The following is an 18,207-nucleotide window of genomic DNA, read 5'->3' as shown; positions in this document are numbered from 1 at the left end:
GCCCTTATGGAGCTCAAGAATGGAACGTCAATTGGATAAACAACTTAGGCGATGAAAAATAAATACCTGGAATCTTTAAAGCGACGAGTAATGGTCTTCGACAACAATTTCATTTTTCGCCGTTGGATATCAAGTAAGCTTTAGCTTGGTACTATATACAACACTGAAGTCAAATGGCAATTCTTTTATGGATTTAACAAACACTGAAGGAATCGAACGCCTTGAATGCATCACTGTGTTTACTGAAGTCGCATCTAAGTTGTCCGGCAAGTTACATTCATTTTAAGACTCAACTCAGCAAAGGTAAAAACAACTTGGAAATGTGACAGTGAAAATTTATTTGAATGAACGCTTGTTTCTTTTGTCTTTTATTATTTACCGTCAAGGTTCTTTTGAAAAGGGTTTGATGTGAACTGTCAGAAATTTATTTAATTGCATATGCTTTGTGATTGTGTGTTTCGTTTGCACGCACGCAAATGAAATAGGAAGGGTTTCTTGCCTCTTAATCGCAAACATGTTGTTCGTTTCAATAAATGTTTCGCTGGAAAAGATTTCTGTGAAATTTCCAGCTTTTGTAAACTTATCATGCTGTGTAATTTTCGAGCTTAACAAATTTGCATACATGTGTTGAAATGTGATACGGGGAGAATTTTGTGGTAACGCATAAGTCACGAAAATAAACAGGTCTGTTGGAAGCGTGCTTGAGTTCAACAAAATGAGTCCCAAAATCAGCAAAATATTGTCGATGAATAATAAAGTAGCTGCTATTTCCAAAATGATGGAATTACCTGGTGCTAAATAACCTCGTCTTGGAGAGTAAATTTTTGACTTTGCAGAAACAATGGTGGGCGATTGCGATCTTTGTTTTGAATTCGCTCATTTATTGTCAAACTTTATAACACTTGACAGAAAAAGAAACTTACGAAAACCCGGTATCTTGCCATCATTTGACACAGATGCTTCACTTTAGTAAACGTTAGTATTACAAAGCTGTCAGGTTCTCAGAGGGCACGGTTAAACTTGTGGTGAAAGAAGTTGTGAGGGAGCTTGAAAATTATCAACATGTCAGCCCAGAAGCATATGTTTCTCACTTCCCATTTATTTTCTTCAATCTTTTTGGGTTCAGTACTTTGCTAGTAACCACATGTCTTCTCAGGCTATTTACCCAAGACTTCTACCATGGCACTACAATGATAGACAATACCAAAACAATATCGTGCACTGTTAGAGTTACATATTACGCAAGAAACAACTTGAATCTCCTGGAAGACAACACACAGCTCAGTTGACATTTTATATGGAATAAATCGCTGTGTTACTTCACTACCAACGTAAGCAATGCGTGTCTATTTTTTCTAAAGAGGACAGGAATTTCTTCTTTCTACAAATGATTAATTAACAGGCCGGTAGCCAGGTTTTTAACCCCAGAAAAGGATCTGTTTAGTCGTACGAATGTGTGAGGACCTGTGAGCCAAAGGGCCTCTGCTGGTAAGACGTCTGGGTGACCCCTTAAATGGTCTTCTTAATGACCCCCCAACTTGAAAAAAATTGTCTGGAACGGTGCACCTACCACAGGTAACCCAGTGTACCCTCACGGAGGGTCTAGTTTATTTTTATTTTCCGTGTCGGTAAAAGTCTTGCCTGTCACTCCCCTGCTAAATGGTGTCTTTGTGCATAGAGCCTTCTGCTCGTATTTTTTAGGATAGAGAGGGTAGTAAAAATGGGTAGACTTCTCTGGTGGACACAGTAGAATGATAAACTTAACCTGCAATGGCGTCGAAAGTCATGTAACGCGAATGGCGTTTTAGTGGATCTTTAAACAAAATATACCCTTATGGAGCCCAATAATGGAAAGTCAGTTGGATAAACTAGGCACACGGTGAAAACAAATACCTGGAATTGTAAAAGCGACGAGTAATGGACTTCGACAACAATCTATCGCCCGTCGAGCAGAAATCAAAGTGAGCTGTATTTACCTGGAGTACATGGTAATTTGACACGATTGAGTTTCTTGTCTTCACGCACGCAATGAAATAGGAAGAGGTTTTCGCCTCTAAGAGCAAATATGTTGTTTGTTTCAATAAATTTTTCGCTGGAAAAGGATTCTGGTATTTTCTGCCCTTGTGAATTATAATATCATGTTGTGTATTGAATTTTCGAGCTCAAGGTTGAAATGTGATATGGGAGAAGTTTTTTAGTATTGCTCTGTTAGCAGGAAGGGTTCACAGGCCTGTTGGAAGCGTGCTTGAGTTTCAACAAAATGAGCCCCAAAATCAGTGAAAAATTGTGACGCAGATGAATAATAAAGTAGCTGTTACTTCCAAAATGATGGAATTACCTGGTGATAAATAACGTCATACGCGTCTTGGAGAGTAAATTTTGACTTTGCATAAACAAGAGTTGGGCGATTGATCTTTGTTTTGACTTCGCTCATTTCATTGTCAAACTTTATAACACTTGACAGAAAAAAAAAAACTTACAAAAACCCGGTATCTTGCCATCATTTGACACAGATACTTCACTGTTTGGTGAGTAAACATGCCGCGGTAACTTAATCACGGCGCCCGCTGAATTCCGGCATGTCACTTTCGATTTTGCGATTTATTTGAACGTAGCAAAAATCTCCCAAAATGTTTGTCGCTGATCGTAACTTTTTATATTCTATATTCATGGTTCAAAATTAATGTTGTTTTCATGTCGTAAATATTTTATTCTCGATCGACCGTTCCGGAAACTTCCTTCTGCTCTTTCTAAAAACTGTGTATCAATAGTTATTTGCTTTTGCATCAATATTTGTTTTGCATAAAGCAAGCTAACAAAATCTGTACTTTGCTGAGTTCGCATTTGTTAGCGTTAATAGTATTTTCGGTCAGATGCTTGTGTTTTTGAGGGATTTATTGTTTTGGTCTCCCATCCTTACACTAACCCCGCCCCAGAGGGCTCAACTTCAGTGAATTTTAGTATTACAAAGCAGTCAGATGCTCAGAGGGCACACTTGTGGTGAAAAGAAGTTGCGAGGGAACTTGAAAATTATCAACACGTCAGCCCAGAAGCCAATGTTTCTCGCTTCTCTTTTATTTGTCATTCTTCGGAGACTGGAATGCTGTATTTCAATACCACACAATTCAGTGCCTTCTGATTTTCTGTAACACGTACCACAGGCAACCCAGTATATGCTTTACGGAAGCATCCCGTTAGAAAAGAATTGGGATCATTATTATCAACTAAAACATCTAAAAAGGGTAATTTGTGATAAGCTTCTTTTTCCATAGTGAATCTAATGTTTGGGTGTCTAGAGTTGATGTAATCGAAAAATATATAATGGCATCATGTTCCGAGTGATATAAACAAAAAGTGTCGTCAACATATCGGCAGTAAAATAACATTTCAGAGCCTTATTGATAGGGCCTATAAGATTAACAACACCTGCTTGGGGCTACACGAGGACATAACTAAGCTTATGGAAATCCTAAAAAAGAACCTTTTCCCTGCCCATTTAATTGAAAGGGTTGTAAACCGTTACATTACTGGGACCCTTAAGTAATCATTGTCCCCAGGGTTCCCTTCCCACTTCACCTATATTTTATTTTAAGCTACCTTACATAGGCCATTTTTCTGTCGTCACTCAGAAAACGATCCGTCACTTTATCAAGCGCTACTGCAATGATTTGGACATCAAACTAGTTTTTTCCTCCTTTAAGATAGGCAACTTGCTTGGTGTGGAAGACCCTATCCCTGGCGGGCTTCGTTCACGTGTGGTTTATAAGTTTGCATGTGCGGGCTGTAATGCCTGTTATGTCGGCGAAACAACCCGGCATTTTTCCACACGCGTGCGTGAGCACTTAGTCAGTGATAGGGCCTCTCACATCTTCAAACACCTACAGAATTCCGAACATTGTCGCGCCCTGTCTTCAGGGAAATGTTTCCATATTTTAATTAGATTACGCCTCTACGACTTTTCAACTCAAGATAAAAGAGGCGTTTCATATTCAAAGAGAACAACCTTCTCTTAATCAACAATTGCATCACGTAAATCTAAAACTATCCTTTTAATTTTCACATTGTCACGTTTTATGTACATTCCGTTGTTACTGGCATAATTAGCACTTTTTCCTATACTTATATATTCAACTTAACGCTTTGTATACTAATCTCCTGAAGATGACAGAAGTTTCTGTCGAAACATGTCTCTTAATCTCAAAAGTTTTGTTGTTTTCTTTAAATTCCATTTTTAATTATATTTTAGTTATTTTTGTGCTGTTTAAGCCCACTGCGGATAAAGAATCTCGTTTAGTTTGATCATAGGGCTTCTGTTCCGTGCACTCAAAAAGCTGATAATAATAATAATAATAATAATAATAATAATAATGATAATAATAATATTTTGCGAGGGGATCCAATTTTCAGTGGAGCCCTCCAAATTAATTTATAACTTAATAAATACAAAATAAATAACAATGGATGAAAAATCAAATATGTGCCTAATGATAAAAAGGAATAAAATTACATCACAATTTTAAAATCAGAGTCTTTTAAAAACGTTTTCAGTTTGGCTTTAAAAATGGATAAATCATTGGCCTCTTTCAAATCAGTTGGAAGGCTTTTGCAGTCTTTCACCCGGCTTGGAAGGTGAAGGTTTGTTTTCCCCTATTAGTTCGTGGAAGAGACAAAAGATCATTGGAGCTCCCTGTGTTATGGGAGTGAACGGCGCTATTTCTAATAACATTTAAGTTAAAATCAGTTGACCCAATCAGGCATTTGTGAATAGCAGTGCAACGATGAAAAAATCTTCTCCAAGAGAGAGGCTTGAAATCTAAGCTTTTTAGTGCTTCAGTTGACGAGCTTTGGGAAGGGAGCCCCAACAGAACTTTTGCAGCTTTGTTTACATCAAGGTATCATTATTTTTGTCGCCCCATACAACGTCTCCGTAATCAAATAGAGGTAAGATTAGGGTATTGTATAAGCTTTTGCTTACACTACTACTTCCGTGCCTTCCCTAAACATGTTTCCTAACGGTTTTAAATTTGTTCATTGTGAAACTCTTGCGTGAACGACCAGTTCTACATGGCGCACGATTCCACTGCCTTGGCCCAACTGTAATTAGTACTCCTTCAGAGAAGCTTAACGGAGGCTCAAGAAACCACAGCTGAAGCTAACCAAAGATTGCGTTGTAGGAATTGGTTTTTACTGAGACAAGAGGCCATAATGGCCTTCACTCGGCCTTCCAAGAGGGAATCGGAAAATACTTTTTGCTACTTCACTGATTCACCAACACGGTTGTATCAGATTTTGATGAAATTGGCAAAACGATATCTGAATTCCGTTCAATATTTTATTTTCAATATAGAGTCCGTATTTTGATCATGAACAGATAGTTCCAACAAGGTCAAGAAATTGAGATAAATAAAAAATAGTAAATTAACGACCTGTCAAAGTCTCACGGATGTGCCATATCCCGTACTTGAGTTATTCACACTCTAAAACCCGATTTTTAAATTTTAGAACAAAAAGTTTTTGTTTCTCATTTTTACGTTTTTAGTTTCAGAAAATTTTCTTAATTTTTGTAAAATTTCATTTGCAATCAGCTCTGTTCATAGAAAAATGACCTTTTATTATATAGATATTGATGAAATACCAGGAATTCTCCTTTTACTAAAAAATCATATCTTCACCGCGCGCAGTGAACATATCTTTTTATCTTTCTCATGTGAGAATATAGGTGTCGCCATGGTAACGAACACGATTAGCCAATAAAACGCGAGCGTCCTCTTCAATGTAAGATACTTTTGTGCTTTAATATAATTCTTCTCTACTACATTAACATTTTTATTGCAAAATTTATATTATCATTATATGCGTGTTGTACCGGCCGGTTGGTGACCACTTTTTCATGAGGTGAAGGAGTCAATCAATGAAATGAATCTCTATTAACATTAGCAGAAATTCCATCAGTGCCAAGATGGAAAAGATCCTGACAAGTGCATATTATATTACGTCATTTCGTTCCCAAAAGTGTCTATGTCGGACGTAAATATGAAATTCGGGACAAAATGATTTTCATCCTACTTTTAACTCTCAATTTCCTTTCGGTCTATGTAATACGCACTTGTTTGCATCTTGGCACTAATACAAATTTTGCTAATGTTAATATAGATTCATTTCATTCATCGAGTCCTTCACAGAAACAAGACACTCTCCCAAGTGTGTGGCTTCAGAGAGCATTGCACCGGCATCACAGAGATCATGGGTTCGAATACCGTTGGAGTTACTTGAATTTCTTAGGTGTCAAAAAGAGACAGTTGCTTAAATTGTCGACCTAAGTCCGAAGATCACTTCTCTCATTCGTTAATGATAACTTGTAACGACACAGGTATAGATGAAGCTACAATTGTAGATAAAATCGTGCAAACTTGAGAAGGAGCGGTTGGTGGGATAGATGCAGTGCGATAAAGAATCTGTGATCTCGAGCTCTGCTAGTTAAAAAAAACGAAGCTTACAATTCAGACCGATTCGCCATAAATCGAAGTAAAATTGATGAAGAATATAAAACCTATCCTTACTTCACTTTTTTGTGATGATTCCTGAGCACTTAATCCATCACAAATTGTTCCTGAGACGGCTGAGGAGAGCGGTCTTTTCAAGTTTTGTCTTGCACCAAAAAATCAAAACATTGGACCACGAGCCCGCGGCATGAATTTCATGATGCTTTAAGTGTTCAGGAACCATCATAGAAAAGTGAGGTGAGGAAAGGTTTATTTCCTTCATCAATTTTATTTTGATTTATGGTGAATCGGTCTGAATTGTGAGATTGGTTTTTTTAATTTGCAGAGCTCAAGATCACAGAATCTTTATCATACTGCCCCACCAACCGCACCTTCTCTAGTTTGCACGATTTCATCTAGCTTCAAATATACCTCTGTCGTTACAAGTTATCATTACCGAATGAGAGAAGTGATCCTCAGACTTAGGTCGACAATTTAAGCAACTGTCTCTTTTTGACACCTGAAAAATTCAGGTGGCTCCAGCGGCATTCGAACCCATGATCTCTGCGATGCTGGTGCAATGCTCTCTGAAACCATACACTTGGAAGAGTGTCTTGTTTCTGTGAAGGACTCGATGAATGAAATGAATCTATATTAACATTAGCAAAAATTCCATTAGTGCCAAGATGCAAACAAGTACTTATTACATAGACCGAAAGGAAATTGAGAGTTGAAAGTAGGATGAAAATCATTTTGTCCTGAATTTCACATTTACGTCCGACATAGACACTTTTGCGAGCGAAATGATGTAATATAATATGCACTTGTCAGGATCTTTTGCATCTTGGCACTGATGGAATTTCTGCTAATGTTAATAGAGATTCATTTCATTGATTGACTCCTTCACGGAAAGAAATGAGCCCCATAAATTGACCTGCTCTGAGGTATTCTGCTTCAAAGATTCATAGCTCAGTTGGTAGAGCATTGCATCGGCATCGCAGGGATCATGGGTTTGACTTCCGTTAGAGTCTTAAAGCGACCTGTATTTTGAGGTGTCTAGCAAAAATGGTTGCACAAATTGTCGACCGAAGTCCGAGGATCACTTCTCTCATTCGTTAATCATAACTCGTAACGACACAAGTAAAGATGAAGCTAGATGAAATCATTCAAACCCGAGAAGGAGCGGTTGGTGGGATGGATGTGGTACGATAAAGATTCTGTAATCTCGAGCCCTGCAAATTGAAAACATGGCAATAAAACGAAGCTTACAATTCAGACCGATTCGCCATAAATAAAAATAAAAGTATGAAAAAAAAAAAAAAAACCTATCATTACTTCACTTTTCTGTGATGATTCCTGAGCATTTAATGCATCCGAAATTGTTCCTGAGACGGCTGAGAAGAGCGGTCTTGTCAAGTTTTGTCTTGCACCAAAAAATCAAAACATTGGACCACGAGCCCGCAGGCATAAATTTCATGAGTTTGCGGTTATATTATTAAATCGCAAAAGTGCGATTTGTAAATCGCACTTTGTGATTTATAAATCGCACATATAAATCACTCTTTGCGATTTGCAACATTACGAACTTTGCGATTTATAAATCGCAAAGTTCGTAATCTTGCGATTTATAAATCGCAAAGTTCGTAACCTTGCGATATTTATAAATCGAAAAGTTCGTAAGGGTCATTTGTTCTTCCCTGACAGAGGCGGATCCAGGGGAGGAGTTGAGGGCAGGGGGTTGCAACCCCCTTTGAGCAGCATTTATTTGGTTTTTTGTTTGATTCTTCCTAAAATAATAAAGAAATTTTTTTTTTACGAAGTTGATTCACTTCCACCATTCGTATTGTTGAAATGTGTTCAACTTTGGGAAATGAAGAAAATAACAGAGTTTTATACAAAGAAATCAGGGCAGTTCGTGGTTCCTTTTAAAAAAAAGTCATTTAATTTAAATCTTTTACACTAATAACTATTTTCAACAGTTAAAAGCCTTGACATACCGTGGAAAACAAACATCCATCGTCTTCTTCTCATTGCATGCACCCTACCAATCAGAAGTGCGGAAGCTGAGCGGTCCTTTTCGCTCATGAAAAGGAGCAAGACCTGCACCAGATCGACGATGTCTCAAGAGCGCTTTTCAGATCTCGCTGTCATTGCTATGCATTACCCTGAAAGATTCGAGGTAGACGAGATATGCGAGGCCTTTGTAAAAGCTCATCCTAGAAGACGCTTTCAGGCTACGTTGTTTGATTAACGTGGAGATATGAAGAGAAACGACAAATAACCATTGTTGATACTGCTATCCTTTTTAATTATGCACTATTATTTTTGGGTTTCTGGCTGAGAAATAAAATAAACTCCAGATTTTATAGCATGCCTTCACAACGCTTTTCAAGTCTCAGGAATGCTGGAAATGGCGGTTTAGAGGGAAAAATCGGAAATATTTTTTCGGGTGGAAAAGGAAGGGGGGGGGGGGGAAGGGAGGGAATGGCTCCGGACCCCCTTAAGAGATCGCGCCAGAGGAACTGGGCCGTCACTCGCCTTGAACACCATTGGTGACCAAGGTTAGGTCAATAGTGTACAACCCCCCTTCCAGAAATTCCTGGATCCGCCCCTGCCCTCGATCACCGTCGTAGCTTGTTTCCTTTTAGGACTGCTACTTTTTTTTACCTGGGGTAGATAATACTTCTTGAAAACCTCGCTTTGGTGGAGCGCCGTCTCCACCCTGCTTACTGTCCGCCATCTTTTTTGTGTGTGCGTTGTGTGGAACTGTGGAAGAAGGAACAATTGTTCATGCAATTGTTATGCATTGTCTACCCAACTTGTGAAAAATTAGACTTTAAGAATTAAGAGTTTCTTTGGCATGAGTTCTAAACCAAAGCTGAAAGCTGAAAAAGTTACAATGCAACTACATCATAACTTTTTGTCTTTTCTTTTAGCCCTCTGAACTAAACTTGGTTTTCTTTAGTAAGGAAATGCAGTTAAGCTTGACACGAAAGCGAAAAAAATAAGTTGAAGCACGTATGAGCTACAATAACAATCGCTATTTGAACCGAAAGAGATTAGCATCTATTCGACCTCAATCAACTCGTTTGATAAAATCAATTCCTGTTTCAATCTCCCACCGACGCAGTACCACAGATTCTTTAGAAAGTAAAATTTGCACTTGAGAGGAGCCTGACAGTTTCTTCTCACGATTTTCTCTCGCTTCCTAACATCTAACATTTCTTCCACACAGCCTGAACACACAGAACATGCCAAAAAACTACGTGACATTTTCTGAAACGGCCTTTAATGACAGTATCACCAATTTTAATACGCGCCTCATTGCGCGCGGCTATCCTTACAAGATGATACAAACAACGTTATCATAAGTCAGCTTCGCCGGAAGACAGTCGGCACTCCAACAAAAAGCAAAAGCACGGAAAAAAATCTTGCCATTCGACACAACATACCACCCAACGGTGTATAACCTTAAAAATATACTCATGCTAAACTGGGACTTAATACAAAATCAGCCTTTGCTGAACACTATCTTCAAGAATCCGCCTATCCTATCGTACAGAAGAGGTAAATCTCTTTCAGACAGGCTCGTTAAAGCTAAGCTATAAAGGCTACATTCATTTACAGTTAAATCATGCAGGGAGTCCGTGCAGGCCTGTCACTAATTTATCCACTGAAGACTACATTCATTACTGGGTTGCCAGTATGGCAAACCCAGTTGGAATCTGTGTAGCGTTTCGTCGTTTTATTTTTTTCCGTGTCGGTAAAAGTCTTACCTGTCACTCCCCTGCTAAGTGGTGTCTTTATGCATAGAGCCTTTTGCGCGTATTGTCTTAGGATCGAGAGGGTAGTGGGAAATGCGTAGATTTCTCTGGTGGACACAGTAGAATGATTAACGTAAACGGCAATGGCGTCGAGAGTCATGTAATGCGAATGGCGTTTTAGTGGATTTTTAAGTAAAATATACCCTTATGGGGCTTAATAATGGAAAGTCAATTGGATACTGAACAAGAAAGGCGCTGAAAAAAAATCTGGAATCTTAAAAGCGACGAGTAATGGACTTCGACAATAATCTGTCGCCCGTCGAGCCGTAATCAAAGTGAGATGTAGTTCTAATATTGTACTGGTGCGGTGTTTTGTACAACGCTGAAATCAAATGGAAAATTCTCTAGTAACTTATGGGTTTAACAAAACAGAGACTTGGATCTGTACTCAATTCTGCACAGTCTTCTGCTAACAACTGGAAATTTCACAAATTCCTGTTAGTCAAAAATTATTTGAAAGAATGCTTGTTGCCCATTTTTTGCTTGATAATTCAAGTAAAGGGTCTTTCAGTGAAGGGTTTGATGCTAAACACTCGTGGGAAATTTATTTACACGGAGTGTAATTTGACACGATTGAGTTTCTTGTCTTCACGCACTCAATAGGAAGAGGTTTTCGCCTCTAAGAGCAAATAATTGAAAGCTAACCATTTTAAAATGGGTTCTCAGACTTAAATACTGTTTATTAGCGCTATTTGAAATGGGTTCTTAGGTTTAAATACTGTTTATCAGCGCTATTTGAAATGTGTTCTTAGGCTTAAATACTGTTTATCAGCGCTATTTGAAATGGGTTCTTAGACTTAAATACTGTTTATCAGCGCTATTAGTCTGCAGTCTGCAGTCTGCAAATGTGAGACACCGAATCACGGCGCCCGCTGAATTCCGGCGATGTCACTTTCGATTTTGCGATTTATTTGTGCAACCAAAAGTAGCATGGCACTACAATAATAGACAATACCAAAAACAATATCGTGCACTGATAGAGCTACATACTTGAATCTCCTGAAAGACAACACACAGCTCAGTTGACATTTTATATCGAATAAATCGCTGTGTTACTTCACTACCACACATAATCAATGCGTGTCTATGTTTTCTAAAGAGGACAGGAATTTCTTCTTTCTGACAAATGATTAATTAATTAATAGGCCGGTAGCCAGGTTTTTAACCTCAGAAAAAGATCTGTTTCGTCGTAGGAACGTGTGAGGACCTGTGAGCCAAAGGGCCTCTGCTTGTATGACTTCTGAGTGACCCCTTAAATGGTCTTAATGACCCCCCCAACTTGAACAAAATTGTCTGGAACGGTGCACGTACCACAGGCAACCCAGTGTACCCTCACGGATGGTCTAGTTTACAGTTAAATCACCCAGGGAGTCCGTGCAGGCCTGTCACTAGGCCTGACAGTAATCTTTATCCGCCATTTTGTTTCGTCTTCTTCATTCCGCTCCAGAGCCCGCCCTTTCAAACTGCGCATGAGCGGGACCAATTTTTCAGTCTCGAGCAAATGTCTCCCTCAAAGGGGTCATTTTTTGCCATGTTTAGTTTTAAATTCCCTTATTGTGCTGTCACAACGGTTGCCATGGTAACACGCCGGCTTACTAAAAGGACCAACAAATGTTAGTTTTTGAAAAACTTCTAAAGAACAAAAACGGTGCCGTGATCTACCACGATTATTGCTGTTTTTGTAAGTTACCTAACTTATTTATCCTCTGACTTTCCTCAAAGTTGTTCTTATTCTTCTTCTCCTTCTTCTTCTTCTTCTCCTCCTCCTCCTCCCTCTTCTTCTTCTTCTTGTTCTTCTTCTTGTTCTTCTTCTTGTTCTTCTTCTTGTTCTTCTTGTTCTTGTTCTTGTTCTTCTTCTTCTTCTTCTTCTTCTTCTTCTTCTTATTATTATTATTATTATTATTATTATTATGTAATAAGTGTAGTATGAGTGTGAACATATAAAGATCATGAGTGATCGTCGCAGTTTATTTATTTATATATATATATTTATTTATTTATTTTATTTGCCACTCCACAAGTAACATTATTATAATGAAAACAACAAAAATAGAATGAATACAGGTAACAATGGCCAGGAGGCCTAAAGGAGACTATGTAGCTTATGGCATCAGTTATGGCATTCGTGCTGAGAATCAAAGTAGACCAGTACAATAAAATCCGTTCTTGCGATTTTAAGCTTTGAATTCACTTTAGATGTGTTTTTAAAGTGCACCTAACCCCAAAGTACTTTTTCGCTAAAATAAATCGTTTCGCCTGTTTAAAACACATATCACCTTTTTGTGCATTGTGCAATCTTGACTTTTTATAGGTTGTAAAAGTTACGAAATCTAGCCATCATCTGTCACACGACACGACCAAGCTAGTAAGAGGCGTGGGTCTATTCCTGATCTGACGTCACAAACGGATTTGCATTGCGTAGATCTTTGTAAACATGCATGCAAAGCATCACGGTTTATGATCCACGCCGCTTCTGATTTGGTCGTGTACCAAATGGTGCTTACTTTATCTTAAGTTTTGACACACATGAAAAAGTTCAAAACTGGGAATAAAGGCTAAATGTTTTTAGAATAGATGCAAAGATTCATATTAGAAGAAAAAATATTTTGTGGTTACGTGCACTTTAAGGGAATCTCAAGCTGTATGCATCTCATTGTGCTTTGGCTACTTGCGATTGCGCCGCCAAGAACCCTTTCGAGTCTCCTTACGAACAGGGCTTCCTAAAACAGAGAAATCAGATTTTAGCAAGGGAAATTGGGAATTGGGGGTAACGACGCATTTTTCAGTGATTTTTAATCAAGCACTAAAAAATATTTCTATAAAGCGTTCAAATAGGTGTCAGCGTATGCCAATTTTGTAAGTTTGAAGCTTAACCATTCCTTAGAAAAAAGTGTGTCATTTTTGTCCTTGTTCTTTCTTTTCTTTTCTTTTGTTTTGTTTTTAGATTCCAGTCGCCAAGAAATAAAAACCATCCAAAAATTATCTTTTCATTAAGAAGAATCATCCTTAAGAGACTCTACTATCTCGGGCATTCTCGAGACGCACGGAGAGCATGCGTAACAGCAGTAGGAGGCACCGCCCTTAATATTTTCAAAACGGCTTGCTATGGAAAATCTAAACTATCTTAACAAGGGTCTGCCTCGCGAAATTATCGAATTCTTAATAATAAAAAGTATACTATACTTTTTATTGGTTTAAGCATGCAGTTAATTGTTGATTGTTTATTCTAGGCTGTTTCCAAGTATGAATCCTTTGCACATGGTAAATATGTTCCTGGTGTTAACTGCCTTTGTAAATTATGCCAATGGATGCGGAGGAGGCCGATCTCGATCTAGATCTCGATCTTCACCTCCATCTCGATCTCGTTCTCCATCTCGATCTCGTTCTCCATGTCGATCTCGTTCTTCATCTCGATCTCGATATGGATATCGATCTGGCTGCGGACCGTGTAAGTTGATCTCTATTTTTTTTATCTATAACGCCGGAGAAACTAAATGTCCGTGATAAATGTTTTATGGCCCCTGAGTATATGGTAATCGGACTTTTGATCCTTTCAATCAGAGCGGTGCTATTCTTATCGACTTAGAACTGCTCAAAACTAAGTTGAGAGGCGGCGAGTAACGAAAGAGAATATTCCAATTCGACTACAAAGATTAAGAAGTCAACAATGTCATAAGACGCCTTTAATCTAGTATTCGAGGCGACTTCTTAAATCCCTATAACAATAACAATAGACTAATTAGTAATAACAAGAACAAGGGAAACGACAACGATAACTTAGCAACAACAACAACAACGACCGGCAAAAGAAACTTATACTTAGTAACAGAAAATAAGATCAAGTCAAATGTCATTCATATATAACTATGCCGCTAAACAAGCTGAGAGAAAATTACGATGGGCTAGGACCTTGATGGAAGAAGAAGAGAACTAGAGATTTCGGGTGGGAAGAAAAAGGTAAGGCTCCAGGGGCCGGTAAATTACCAGCCCGATTGGAATGTTAAGCAAATTGGCTTTTTTATTGATGTGTAGCAATTTTAGGCGCGAACGTGTTAAAACGCTACATTAAATAATGAAACCTTCAAATTGTTAGCTTTCAAAGTCAGTGAAGTTTGAATCCTTAATTTATTATGATCCCTGTCCACACCAAACAGTTTTCAGAAGCTCGTAAAGTTATCTGTAGTTAGGATAGACGTGCCCCAGGACCATTGTATCTTCACAAAGAGTGGGGATACAGTACTATGAAGCTAGAGATCAAAGCAGACAACAGCTAACAGCTGCAGGCGGGCAGTTGCCCTTTCACTGATTTCCCGAGATGACATCTGCGGTTAAGGTTAATCATTGGATTTTATGTTTTAGCCCCAATAACTGGTCGATGGAGAAGTTGGTCGCAGTGGTCTTGTCGTAATGATGGAAGTGGCTCTAAATTTAGGAGCCGCAGTTGTACCAATCCACCTCCTGCCCATGGGGGCAGTTACTGCTCAGGGTCAAGCACTGATCGTGGCGATTGCGATGAATGCTTGGAAAACATTGACGGATGCGAACACGTTTGTGTCGACTCGCCGGCATATCGGTACACATGTAGGTGTAACAGTGGATACAGGGTTGATCCAAACAACCGACATAAGTGTATCGGTAAGTATGTATTCCAGGATAAGTGACCAACAGAAACAATAGTTTACAACTTTTGTCGTTACTTTTTGCTGCACTTTAATCGTAAAATGCCCTCTTGAACGGTGATGTCGTAGATCGTACGAATTGCTCTAAGATTGTTGAAGTTCTTGAAGTATCAGCGGTATAGCAAAAGAAGATAACTGCCCAGTTTATTCCAGGTCGTGCGCTCTTTTGCATGCACTAGCTGCATCATTATATGTTTCTAAATTGTCATAATTATCAGTGTCTCATTCATGTGATACTTGAGCTGATTGATATATCAATTAAATTATTCAAATGAAGAATGATCCTCGCGGTTGTGAACGCAATTTATGCAATTGCGAAAAGAAGCCTGAAAGAAATTCTGGACTTCAACGGGGTTTGGACCCTTGACCTCGCGTTACCGGTGCGATGCTCTAACCAACTAAATTATGAAGCCACTGACGTTGGGAGTGGGTCAATTTATGGGTTCATATATTCCCGTGAAAGAAATGAGTGTGAATGATATATGAAATAAATCATATTCATAAATCATGTTGTTGCTATGCGACCACTCTTCCGGGTGCTACAGTCATTCTTGATTCAATCTTTTCGAAACCATCGACAATTGCAGGTTGGTTAACGAAGGACACAACAAACTTTTGAAATCTCCTAATTGACACCAACACGAAAGCTTAAACATAAACAATAACATGGCAGCCTTAACAAAAAAATGAGAAATACCACAGCCAAAAGCACGATTAGAGTGAACTTTGATTCCCGCTCAATGAAGATTTGGACAATATATTTCTGTGTGGCACCAGTACGATCAAGGCGTACGATTTACAAAATCAAATGCACGCAAAACAGGAGACCGCAAAAAACCTAGATGGTCTTCTAGGGGTAAATTATTATTGCAAAGTTTACTCAAGCAAATTCTATTGCGATAAGTGGTTGCTTTCAGGGCGAGGCAATTTCTAATTTAGTACAACATTCGATTAGTGAATATAGGAAGATCATGTATATGAACTGGAATTGAAAGATCAGAGATGTTCTAGGTCATCGAAGTTGTGAATGACAACTTTAAAACTTCAGGCTTGCTTTTTATTTCTTTTTTATGATATCTTTCTTTAAGTTTTTAGTACAAAAAGTGCAAAAAGTTACTTTCTCGATAAGAAACGCTATCTGAGGACAATCAATGCTATCATAGGAATAACGACAGTGCCAGTTATAGTATTACTGATAGTTTAAAAAGTTTTAATGAACCCTAGACTGCCCAAAAAAGGAAGGAAAGAAAAGACATGAAATTTAATCCACGTAATTCACTTTAAGTGTGCTGAGAGGACTTAAAGTTTTAATTAACTTTTATTCTTCAATTTAAGTTGTAAAGTGTGACACAAGTTATTGGCGGCAGTTTCCCAGGGTAAGACTGTTTGCACCTTGCACGTCTGAGGTTTCCATTGGTACAGAATGTAATATAACGTGTGATCATGGCTACATAAATAAAGGAAATACAAAAGCTACATGTCAATCTGATGGACAGTGGTCTCCAAGTTCAAGTCCAGCCTGTGAAAGTAAGTGGCAAACAGTCAATATCATATGCACGATTCTTAGTGGTGCCTTTTAACGGGCTACGAGCAAGGCCCAAAGCTTATTTTCATTTATACATTCTCACAGTTTTTTAATAATAAGTGATATCTCGCGATGTCTCAGTTGACTTTTCGCCTAATCGATACTCCATGCCATTATACAACTTTTGTCTTCAACGTCTTTTTTTAAATACAGAAAAAACGTGCACAGCTTTGGTACCACCTGAAAAAGGGGATTTCAGAGATGGTGCTTGCATTGCACAACCGCTGCATGGTCAGTACTGCAGTCTGGAATGTGGACAAGGTTACGACCCTCGTGGGCACAGTTCGACTCAATGCAACGACGGGCAATGGACAGTAGGAAACGACGAATTACTCTGCCACGGTAATCTTTGCTTGAATACACGTTTAAAGGCTAATTTCTGCCCGCTTGTCGTTATATTGTCACACATAAAGTAATGTTTTGGTCTGCTAATTAATCAGCTTGTGTGGTATATACTAAAACAATTATTCACCTCAGTGAAGTGAAAGTGGTGGATATTTACCTCGCCGCTTACTCACCTCCACTTCGGTGAAGTTGTGTAACATGAAACAAGATATGAAAGTTATGAAAAACAAATCATGATAATGTAAAATTTTGCAATAAAAATGTTAATTAATGTAGTGGAGAAGAATTATATTAAAGCACAAAAGTATCGTACAATGAAGAGGAAGCTCGCGTTTTATTGGCTTATCGTGTTTGTTACCATGACGTCACCTATATTGTCACATGTGAAAGATAAAAATGGTATGTTCACTGACTTTTTATTAAAAGGAAAAATCCCGGTATTTCATCAGTATCTATATCATTAGATATAATATTTTTATGAATCATTTCGTTTTGCAAATAGACTGAAAGTCTTCATTAAGTTCAATTTTCCTGTCCTAAAATTTATCGGGAATCGATTTGGTGTCATGATTCTTTTTTCAAGGGAGTTGACGTTCCCATGCCGACAACATTTGACAACCCGGTTTTTACATAACGAGTTTTCCACGTCATATGACGGCATAGTCTCTTTTCAGGAACATCAAAGAAGAATGTGAACTGAACTCGGAACTGGCGTGCGATTCTCAAAAGTCCCGAAAACTTTTCGGGCCCAAAAAGCAATTCGTGAAATATGATCTGCTACTTATGAAAAATTCATCTTTGCGAGACAAGTGAAAACGAAACAATCGCAGAGTTTCATGACGAGAAACGCTTTCCTTTTGAAGGCACAAAGCGTTTTATGTCACCCGAGATACGCCCAAAAAGTTTCGGGACTTTCGAGAAACGGCCACCAGATGGCCATTTCTGTCAACTCACGGAACCAATCAGATTACAGGATGTGGAATTTTCATCCTTACGCAAAATGTTTCTGCTTGAGCTTGTGAAATAAATAAAGAATATTACATGGCCGCGTGGAGATACGAAATTTCTCTTCGAGTGTTAAAATAAATATTTCAAGAGTGAATGCAGCGAATGAGTGAAATATTTTTCAATACCAGAAGAGAAATTTCGTGTCTCCAAGCGGCCATGTAATGTTCTATTTGTTATATAAACACCAGTGAAATACTAAACAATTTCACTTTCGCCGCGAAAGGCATGATTTATTATAGCAATTGCAATGGTGATGTTTTCACGTGAAGATGTCATGTTTTCGA

General features: G+C 38.4%; 2 protein-coding genes across 2 annotated transcripts in view; one reads left to right on the top strand and one right to left on the bottom strand.

Annotated features, from left to right (window-relative positions):
* LOC138004217 (uncharacterized) overlaps positions 1-6,641 on the bottom strand; it is a 73,820-nt gene extending 67,179 nt beyond the window's left edge. Inside the window, exon 1 of the mRNA XM_068850670.1 lies at positions 6,561-6,641. The gene's annotated coding sequence lies outside the window, so the exon portion shown is untranslated. The remainder of the gene's footprint in view (positions 1-6,560) is intronic.
* The window catches only part of LOC138004215 (uncharacterized), a 67,992-nt gene that overhangs the window by 2,377 nt on the left and 47,408 nt on the right, over positions 1-18,207 (top strand). Inside the window, exons 3-6 of the mRNA XM_068850668.1 lie at positions 13,537-13,754; positions 14,666-14,941; positions 16,321-16,512; positions 16,724-16,912. Of these exons, the coding sequence (XP_068706769.1) occupies positions 13,550-13,754; positions 14,666-14,941; positions 16,321-16,512; positions 16,724-16,912 (862 nt within the window). The 5' untranslated portion in view covers positions 13,537-13,549. The remainder of the gene's footprint in view (positions 1-13,536; positions 13,755-14,665; positions 14,942-16,320; positions 16,513-16,723; positions 16,913-18,207) is intronic.

The sequence above is a fragment of the Montipora foliosa genome, chromosome 5 (genome assembly GCF_036669935.1).
Source record: "Montipora foliosa isolate CH-2021 chromosome 5, ASM3666993v2, whole genome shotgun sequence".
Lineage (NCBI taxonomy): Eukaryota > Metazoa > Cnidaria > Anthozoa > Scleractinia > Acroporidae > Montipora > Montipora foliosa.
The sequence above is the reverse complement of the archived record's forward strand: the minus strand, read 5'-3'. Positions and strand labels throughout refer to the sequence as shown.